The 10183-nt window shown below is 45.6% G+C and overlaps 1 protein-coding gene across 8 annotated transcripts in view; it reads right to left on the reverse strand.

Moving 5' to 3' along the window:
* dock9b (dedicator of cytokinesis 9b) overlaps positions 1–10183 on the reverse strand; it is a 148412-nt gene that overhangs the window by 126099 nt on the left and 12130 nt on the right. For 2 of the 8 annotated variants that reach the window (XM_014022218.1, XM_014022216.1), the window contains exon 1: positions 988–1249. The exons of 2 other annotated variants lie outside the window; for them this stretch is intronic. In XM_014022218.1, coding sequence (XP_013877672.1) covers positions 988–1149 — 162 coding nt within the window. In that variant the 5' untranslated portion in view covers positions 1150–1249. Of the gene's footprint in view, positions 1–987; positions 1261–10183 lie in introns of those variants that run through there. 4 more of the 8 variants (XM_014022224.1, XM_014022223.1, XM_014022217.1 and 1 more) reach the window with 3 other exon arrangements.

Here is a 10183-nt window from a genome sequence, read left to right on the forward strand (position 1 = left end):
ATATATCGCCTTGCTTACAGTATCGCAATATATCTGGATATATCGTATCGTGACCCCTCTGTCATGATATGTATCGTATCACCAAATTCTTGCCAATACACAGCCCTAATAGGCTTTCATTTAGTTACTTTTTGCTTAACACCTAGCTTTACATGCAGTAAATAGAACCTGATCACATTGTACCTGGAGTTGTTAATTTTATTACCATTATTTTGTTATCAAAAGGAGCCCTTCCACTTGCGTGAATTAATACATTAAATTAATGTGGCATGGCATGAATGCTTGAGCTGTGTAGTCCCCATTATTCTAAACTTTAAAATATTCTTGTTAAATACTTCATCAGAAGCATAGTACTTTATTAAACTGACTAATAAAGTAAAATCAAAATTAGATTATTTTCCTTAATCCTTTCTTTTCTATTGAATTTTTAAGATTAACTCATCTGAGGCTGTTTTAGTGGATTGGAGTGTAGAAGGTCCAACATGGTATAAAACCCCTGCGTCAATAATGTTCTTGATTTACGGTAGCCTTCTTGAAGCTACTCATGTCTGATATTAAAAGCTGTTGACTCAACACAAATTAACCTGACAGCAAATGGACCGAAMTTAAAAACAAAAGTAGCTTAATGTAGCCAACAAAGAAAAACAACAACAACTCACTCAGGAAGTCAGGATCTACAACCGACTGACGTTTAACGGGCACAGCTCATTAAACAGGTAAASCTCCGTCAATACTGGTACTGTATTGTATTTTACTGATACTGGGCTAAAACTTGGTGTGGTAGCTGAGAGTCATCCCAATCACACACTCAGAGAGCTAACAGATCACACAACACCATGCAAGGCAGTGGGCAATATCCCTTCCCAGGGGTGGGGAATGCTAACCAAAGTTAAAACACAACCTGTACCTTTTAATGGCAGGTGATTAGAAAAGGCTGTAAAGTGGCTGAAATTAGACAACAAGAACCGCTCAGACAGCTGAACTTACCAAAGCAGTGGTTGGAATCCACAGATAAGATCTTTTAAAACTCAGAGTTTCCTCTTCCTCGTCCAGAGCTCCCAGCTCCACTGAGCCCTTTATGTAGCTACAGTTCCTCTGAAGGATGGAGCRCAGCCCCTCCAGAAGGACCACGCTGGTGGTGCATCCCATGATGCCACTCCAGAGAAAAAAACTTCAGCTTCTGAACTTCATCTTGGTCACATCTATGGAGGAAGTGGTCCAACAGGTGCAGCAACCCCAGCTTCAGAGCAGGGAGTTGTGATGCTCAGCGGGGACGGAGGGATGAGGGAGGAGTGTGAGGCGAGGCGTTAGCTCCTCACATTCCACTTCCTCCCTCCCATCCTCCTGCTGGGGCTGATGCAGATGCTCCAGCGCTCTCTCCTCCGCCCCCTCTGGCTGCTTTTCTCTGCTTCCTCCCATCTTTCCCTCGTGCCTTCCACTTTCACTCCTCCCTCCCTCCCTCCTCTCAGAGCCTTGTCATTTCTCTGACTCTGCGTGATTCTCCAGACAAGACGTCCACACACACAAAACGGCAGCAGAGGACAATGTCTCACTCTTTGTCCCTCCTCCTCCTTTCACCCACTGTCAATAACATGGCATGTGCTGAAGACGTCTTTCTGATGTCATTCAAATATTCTCCACTGCTCACCCAGGAATAATGTCACTCCCTCTGGCTCTGTTGCCACAGACACAGGTCCATCATGGGACACCAGAGACGAACCTCATGAGACTGATCTTCATATATTTCTTATCTGCTCTACAGGAACAACCAGTGGTGGGCATAGCTAACCAAAAAGTTAGCTTTGCTAACTCATGGTTCACTAACTACAAATATAGCTGGTACCATTTAACTATAAGGCTCCCCTTATAGTTTATAGAAAGGTTATTAATTCATCTGTAAAAGCTTTACAAATCATTAATAAGTGTTTATTAAGCATTGATTAAGGATGAGAAAAAGAAAAACCTATTTTGTTTCTTGCCAAATAGTGAGCCAAATCTATTTATGTACATGTTATCTGAAGTGCTGCATTAAACATTTCAGACTAGATTACTACCTTGTAAACACAATGTATTGGAAACACATATTGCACATATAATATTGTACTGTATTACTGCATTTTGCATATCCACAATCAAAGGGAGCCTTATTGTGAAGTATAAGACAGTACTCTATTTATTAATGACTGATAAACATGCATAAATGTCATTAGGGAGCCCTAGTTTAAAGTGTAAAACAGTRCAATAATTATAAGGCTCCCTTATGACATTAATATACATTAGTCATTAATAAATAGTGTACTGCTCACTATTTGCCAAGAAACCATGTGAAGACTGGTGGGACTGACACAAATCTGTTGATGTTAGCTTGTTAAAATTGATAAAACCTAATATAGTGGAAGCTAATTTGTCTGCTAATGGTTTGTAAAGTTAGTGAAACAGCTACCGGTAATTTGCTAAACAAAAATTAGTAGTGAACCATGCACACCACTAGAAATAAAGATGGTAGCTAACGGTGCTTGTTTGAGTAAGAATAAATGTTCAGGATATTCTTGAGCTTCTATTTTGACGACTGATATAAATGTTTCACTAGATGATGCTACAAACAGGGAAGAAGCAGGACGAGATAAGCAATGGTAAAGTAAATGAAAGGTATCAAAAAGAAAAGAGAATGGAAAAACTTTTACTGTAAATACAGTAGCTTTCAAATGAATTGTATATTATCAGGAAAAAAAATCTCAATTCAAAATGCAAAAATGTGTAGTTTGTTTATTTCTTTCTTGTAACTTTACTTCTTGGTAATAAATCTTCTAAAAGTGGGAAACTGGTTTATTTTACTTTAAATTGTGCCACATTTGTAAAGAAAATACTTTTTTATTATGAGCAGCAAAGTTGAGTTTCTAATCAAAAAATGCTAAAAATGATATTAGTAATCAAAAAGCAGGCTCTCCCTGGGCTGCCACCTTGTCGTGGTAGAGAGGTTTGAGTGCCCCAATGATCCTAGGAGCTATATTGCCATGCCCCTGGTAGGGTCACCCAAGGCAAACGGGTCCTAAGTGAGGGATCAGACAAAGTGCAGCCCAAAGACCCCTAATGATGAGTATGATAAATGGACTGAGTGTTCTCTCGCCTGGACGCGGGTCACCGGGGCCCCACTCTGGAGCCAGGCCTGGAGGTGGGGCACGTTGGCGAGCGCCTGGTGGCCAGGCTTTCGCCCATGGAGCCCGGTCGGGCACAGCCCGAAGAGGACATGTGGGTCCCCCTTCCCATGGGCTCACCACCTGTGGGAGGGGCCGTAGGGGTCGGGTGCAATGTGTGTTGGGCAGTGGTCGAGGGCGGGGACCTTGGCGGTCCGATCCTCAGCTACAGAAGCTGGCTCTAGGGATGTGGAATGTCACCTCTCTGTTGGGGAAGGAGCCTGAGCTGGTGTGTGAGGTTGAAAGGTTCTGACTAGATATAGTTGGACTCACCTTGACGCACCACTCTGGCTCTGGAACCAGTCTCCTCAAGAGGGGTTGGACACTCTTCCACTCTGGAGTTGCCCATGCTGAGAGGCGCCGAGCAGGAGTGGGCATACTTATTGCCCCACATCTCGGTGCCTGTACGTTGGGGCTCACCCCAGTGAATGAGAGGRTAGTCTCCCCCTGCCTACAGGTGGGGGGATGGGTCCTGACTGTTGTTTGTGCCTATGCGCCTAAYAACAGTTCAGATTACCCACCCTTTTTGGAGTCCTTGGAGGCGGTGCTGGAGAGCGCTCCTAACAGGGACTTCCTCGTTCTGCTGGGGGACTTCAACGCTCACGTGGGTAATGACAGTCAGACCTGGAGAGGCGTGGTTGGGAGGAATGGCCCCCCCAGATCTTAACCCGAGCAGTGTTTTGTTATTGGACTTCTGTGCTCATCATGGATTGTCCATAACGAACACCATGTTCAAACATAAGCGTGTCCATATGTGCTCTTGGCACCAGGACACCCTAGGCCGCAGCTCGATGACTGGCTTTGTTGTCGTTTCATCTGATCTGCGGCCGTATGTTTTGGACACTCGAGTGAAGAGATGGGCGGAGCTGTCAAATGACCACTACCTGGCAGTGAGTTGGCTCCGTTGGTGGGGAAGGATGCCGGTCAGACCTGGCAGACCCAAACGTATAGTGCGGGTCTGCTGGAAACATCTGTCAGAGTCTCCCATCAGGYGGAGCTTCAACTTACACCTCCGGGGTAACTTCGAACACGTTCCAGGGGAGGTGGGGGACATTGAGTCTGAGTGGGCCATGTTCTGTACCTCCATTATATATACATATATGTACCTTACCTGAGCTGTGGCCGTAAGGTTGTCGGTGCCTGTCGTGGCGGCAACCCTCAAACCCGCTTGGTGGACATCGGCAGTGAGGGATGCTGTCAGGCTGAAGAATAAGTCCTATTGGGTCTTTTTGGCCTGTGGGACTCTGGAAACAGCCGATAGCTATCGGCAGTCCAAGCGGATTGCAGCTCGGGTGGTCGCTGAGGCAAAAACTCGGGCGTGGGAGGAGTTCGGAGAGGCCAGGGAAAAAGATTTCTGTACGGTTTTGAGGCGATTCTGGTCCACCATCCGGCATCTCGGTGGGGGGAAAGCGGTTCGCCACCAWCACTATTTATGTGGGGATGGTGCGCTGCGGACCTCAACTYGGGACGTTGTGKGTCAGTGGGCGGAATTCTTCGAAGACCTCCTCAATCCTACTGACACGTCTTCCCATGAGGAAGCAGAGCCTGAGGACCCTGGGTYGGACTCTCCAATCTCTGGTGCCGAGGTCACTGAGGTGGTTAAAAAGCTCCTCGGTGGCAAGGTGCCAAGGGTGGATGAGATTCGTCTGGAGTTCCTTAAGGCTCTGGATGTTGTAGGGTTGCATTGGTTGACACGACTCTAAAACATCATGTGGATATTGAGAGCAGTTCCTCTGGATTGGCAGACCGGGGTGGTGGTCCCCCTATTTAAAAGGGGGGACCGCAAAGTGTGTTCCAACATTAGGGGGATCACACGTCAGAGCCTCTCTGGTAAGGTCTATTCAGGGGTCCTGGAGAGGAGAGTCCGTCGGATAGTCGAATCTCAGATTCAGGAAGAGCAGTGTGGTTTTTGTCCAGGTCGTGGAACAGCGGACCAGCTCTGCACCCTCAGCAGGATCCTGGAGGGTGCACGGGAGTTCGCTCAACCAGTCTACATGTGTTTTGTGGACTTGGAGAAGGCGTTCGACCGTGTCCTTCGGGGACTCCTGTGGGGGGTACTCCGGGAGTATGGGGAACCAGGCCCATTGATATGGGCTGTTAGGACCCTGTACGACCGGTGCCAGAGCTTGGTCCTCATTGCCAGTAGTAAGTAGAACTCGTTTCTGGTGAGAGTTGGACTCGGCCAAGGTTGCCCTTTGTCACCGATTCTGTTCATAACTTTTATGGACAGAGTTTCTAGGCACAGTCAAGGTGTTGAGGGGATCCTTTTTGGTGACCTTAGGATCACATCCTTGCTTTTTGCGGATGACGTGGTCCTATTGGCCTCATCAGATCGTGATCTCCAGCTCTCACTGGAGCAGTTTGCAGCCGAGTGTGAAGCGGCCGGGATGAGGATCAGTGCCTCCAATTCCGAGACCATGGTCTTGAGCCAAAAACCAGTAGGGTGCCGTCTCCGGGTCGGGGAGGAGGTCCTGCCCCAAGTGGAGGAGTTTAAGTATCTCGGGGTCTTGTTCACAAATGAGGGAAGAATGTAGSAGGAGATCGACAGGATATTGGTGCTGTATCTGCAGTAATGCGGGCGCTGTACCAGAYYATCGTGGTGAAGCGAGAGCTGAGCCAGAATGTGAAGCTCTCGATTTACCAGTTGGCCTACGTTCCTACCCTCATCTATGGTCACGAACTTTGGGTAGTGACCGAAAGAGCAGATCGCGGATACAAGAGGCTGAAATGAGTTTCCTCTGAAGGGTGTCTGGGCTCTCCCTTAGAGATAGGGTGAGAAGCTCAGTCATCYGGGAGGAACTCAGAGTAGAGCCGCTGCTCMTTCACGTCGAGAGGAGCCAGTTGAGGTGGCTCGAGCATCTGATTAAGATGCCTCCTGGACGCCTCCCTGGTGAGGTGTTCTGGGCACGTCCCATTGGGAGGAGGCCCAGAGGAAGACCCAGGACAAACTGGAGGGACTATGTCTCTCAGCTGGCCTGGGAATGCCCTAGGATTCCCCCTGATGAGCTGGCCGAAGTGGCTGGAGAAGGAAGTCTGGGTCTCTTTGCTTAGGCTGCTGTCCCCGCAACCCAACCCCGGATAAGCGAAAGAAAACGGACAGACGGACGGATGGACGGGCTCGCTAAAAGTAGCAATAGGCTGGTCAGTGGCTAAAAGTTGCAAAAGCCTACCTTGATGCAAAAAGTGGTTATATGTAAAATGTAACCCAAGTTTAAGCAATGGAGAAAACCCCTCGCTAAGAGCTAAATGTAGATAAAGTCTAGCAAAACAACTAAAAGTATCACATCACTGCTTTATGTGGATRATGTGGTCCTATTGGCTTCATCAGATCGTGATCTCCAGCTCTCACTGGAGTGTTTCAGCTGAGTGTGAGGCGGCTGGGATGAGGATCAGTGCCTCCAAATCTGAGACCATGGTCTTGAGCCAGAAAAGGGTAGAYTGCCTTCTCCGGGTCGGGGAGGAGGTCCTGCCCCAGGAGTTTAAGTATCTCTGGTCTTGTTCATGAATGAGGGAAGAATGGAGCGAGAGATCGACAGGCGAATTGGTGCTGCATCTGCAGTGATGCGGGCGCTGTACCGGTCTGTCGTGGTGAAGCGAGAGCTGAGYCAGAAGGCAAAGCTCTCGATTTACCGGTCGGTCTACGTTCCTACCCTCATCTATGGTCACGAGCTTTGRGTAGTGACCAAAAGAACGAGATCGCGGATACAAGCGGCCGAAATAAGTTTCCTCCGCAGGGTGTCTGGGCTCTCCCTTAGAGATAGGGTGAGAAGCTCAGTCATCCAGGAGGGACTCAGAGTATAGCCACTGCTCCTCCACGTCAAGGGGAGCCAGCTGAGGTGGTTCATCTGGTTAGGATGCCTCCTGGACGCCTCCCTGGTGAGGTGTTCTAGGCACGTCCCACTGGTAGGAGACCCAGAGGAAGACCCAGGACACGCTGGAGGGACTATGTTCCTTGGCTGGCCTGGGAACGCCTTGGGATTCCCCCTGACGAGCTGCTTCAAGTGGCTGGGGAGAGGGAAGTCTGGGTCTCTCTGCTTAGGCTGCTGCCCCCACAACCCGATCCCAGATAAGAGGAAGAAAACGGACGGACGGACAACTAAAAGTAGCAAAAACGCTGCCTAAAATAAGCAGAACAAGCTAAAACACTAGCATAAAGCTAAACAGATAAAAAAGTRAAAAACTAAAAGAAGCCAAATGCTACTTTTAAATCAAAAGTAACAAGGTAAAATTAACAAATGACTATAAAAGCCAATAGTTTAAAGTAGCAAAAGTAGATAATGACCAATAAGTTTATTAGGCTAGTTAAATGCTAAAAGTAGGAAAAGACTAAAAAAAAACTAAAAGTAGCAAAAAGGCTGGCCAAAACGCTAAACAGATGCAAAAGACTAGATTAGCAAGTAGCTAGCAAGTAGCCAAAACAATCTAGCTGCATGAACAAAGTAGCAAAAGCTGATGTCTTTCTGCCTTGKYATTGGGTTAACACACGAGTAGGCTCCAGAGCAGAAAAACTGAAATAATAATAATAATAATAATAATAATAATAATAATAATAATAATAATAAGCAGCAAGAGCAGACTTTTTGTGTGTATTTGTGCACTTGAGGTTAGTTTTGATTAATTCTACAACTTTAAAAGGCCCGGCTGTTTTATTTAGTCCTGACACGTGAAGCCCTGGAACTGAACAAGGTTTAGGACTGTATTTTATGAGGTAAGCAGATGAATTAAAGTCTCGTTTAAGAGCTCTGGATGTAGAAACAGCCCACAGTCAACTCCTCTCCTCTCTCTGTTTTTATGAGCTCAAACAGTTTTGTCTCTGCAGGACCTCAAAAGCTGCCAAGATGCATGACGTGCTCCACTGCTGCCTCCAACAGTCCGTCCAAAACTCTGCAGCCGCCCTGAGATCTGATGAGTCACTGGAAAAACAGCCAGGCACTCCTTACCTCAGTTTTTTTTTTTACATTTTAGAGGGAGAAAAACTCCTACAGCCACAGGAACACAAAAATGAGCAGTGGAACTGCAAGCCTGAGCAGAAAACTACCAGTAATTACTGCCTCTACACGTACCAAGATATTTGCCAACAGGCAGGCAGAGTTCACTCCAACAGCTGATGCTGSCTGATCATCCTAAACTGAAGCTGTAAGAAGCTGAGCTCTCATTATGCTTCTAGATCTTCATCTTTTTTCATGTCATGCTTTTTCTYATTTGACAAATTTTAGACCAATTTAGACCAACAGTAACAAGGGTTTTAGACCAGAATCTGGGTCAGACCTGCCTAAGTCTCATGAAAGACCTGCAGGTAGATGGACTCAGTCTCAGCTTGGATGTTTCAGCAGCTTCTGCTGGCTGAAGCCCACATTCTCTGATGGTTCCTGGGCCGACTCCCAGCTGACCCCGGGGGGCCCGATTTCACATTAAAAGGACTATTTTTATCTAAAAGCCCCCCAGGACACAAGCCTTTATTAAGTTTATTCTCGTGGTCCCCGCCCACAGTTTGTTTCTGATGTGTTAGTCTCTACAGAGAAGCTAAAGCCATGCAGCTCATTCTTTAGCCACAAAAACCTTCAGCTGTTCTGTCGTCTGAAAGCTACAGAAACTGTTTCCTGTGAAAATGCAAAAAAAGCACGACACTAGCTAAAAACAAAGGACACAAGCTAAAAGCTACAAAAGGAAAAGCTAAAAGAGGCAGAATATTGGCTGAAAGGTAAAATAAGCTGGAGACAAACTATAAGCTAAAAGAAACAGGACACTACTGGGAGCTAACAGAACAGGACACTAATTAAAAAGCTGAAAGAAAAGCGGCATTAGCTAAAAGCTAAATAAGTCAGAATGCTTGCTAAAAGGTAAACAGACACAAGGTAAAAGCTAAAAAAAAGTGCAGAACACTAGCTGAAAGATAAAAAGACAATCTAAAAGCTAAACAAATGTCACCAGAAAAACCTAAACAAAGCAGGACACTAGCTAAAAGTTAAAAAACACACAAGCTAAAAGCTTAATAAAGGACATTAGCTAAAAGCTAAAGCGATCTAAGTATTAGCAATACATAAATATAAAACTAGCTAAAAGCTGATCTTTCTTCAGCTTCTGCAGGCTGGTTGCTGTGTTTGGTGCAGAAATGCTGAATAATGTTTTCTGATGRATGATGATCCAGACGATCAGAACTGTGATGTAAACAAACACTAATACCTGAAAGGCGTGTTGCTGCTGTGTCTTTATTTTTGCTTGTTTGCTTGGCAGATTAAATGTTAAATATTATAAATGGTTCAAACCTGTCCCACTTATAGGCTTTATGTCTCCATTCTGTTTGTGATCAGCCTAACGGTGAGCACCTCCTGTATTTATCCTGTCTGCAGTGCCTCTCCCCTGGGCTCTGATGATTTATTGCACATGCAGGTATTTATAATTAATGCTCCCTCCTGCTCCCTGTCACACCAAGACGCTGAGGAGAAACCAGGCAGGGTTTAAAAATAGCGAGGACACCCAACATCGCCTCATGCATTATTAAATGCAACCTGATCTGGATCCATTATGGCACCGCACCTGCTGCGAGTCAGGGTTAACGAGCTGCTGTGACGTCATGAGGAGCAGAGATGAAGAGGACCACTCAATAAAACACGTAGCTTACAGGACAATAAATTGAAACTGGACATACAAGATCTTTTGGACAAAGACTCAAGTGCTAAATCATATTCATTTATATTTAGATATCTGAAAAAGACAAAATTATTGGAGAGAATATAGTTTATTTATTATTATTTGTTTATTTGTTAATTTTTTATTTTTATTTATTATTCTTTTACCAACTGTTTATATCGAGTGTATATAGAATTTTGGTCCACACTCCATTCCAGTAGGTGGCGGTAATGCACCTAATAGTTGTTTGTCAACAGCCATTAAGAAGAAGAAGAAGAAGAAGAAGAAGAAGAAGAAGAAGAAGAAGAAGAAGAAGAAGAAGAAGAAGAAGAACCACTCAATAGCCTATAGTCCACGGT

This window comes from Austrofundulus limnaeus, unplaced genomic scaffold, assembly GCF_001266775.1.
Source record: "Austrofundulus limnaeus strain Quisiro unplaced genomic scaffold, Austrofundulus_limnaeus-1.0 Scaffold320, whole genome shotgun sequence".
Classification (NCBI taxonomy): Eukaryota; Metazoa; Chordata; class Actinopteri; order Cyprinodontiformes; family Rivulidae; genus Austrofundulus; species Austrofundulus limnaeus.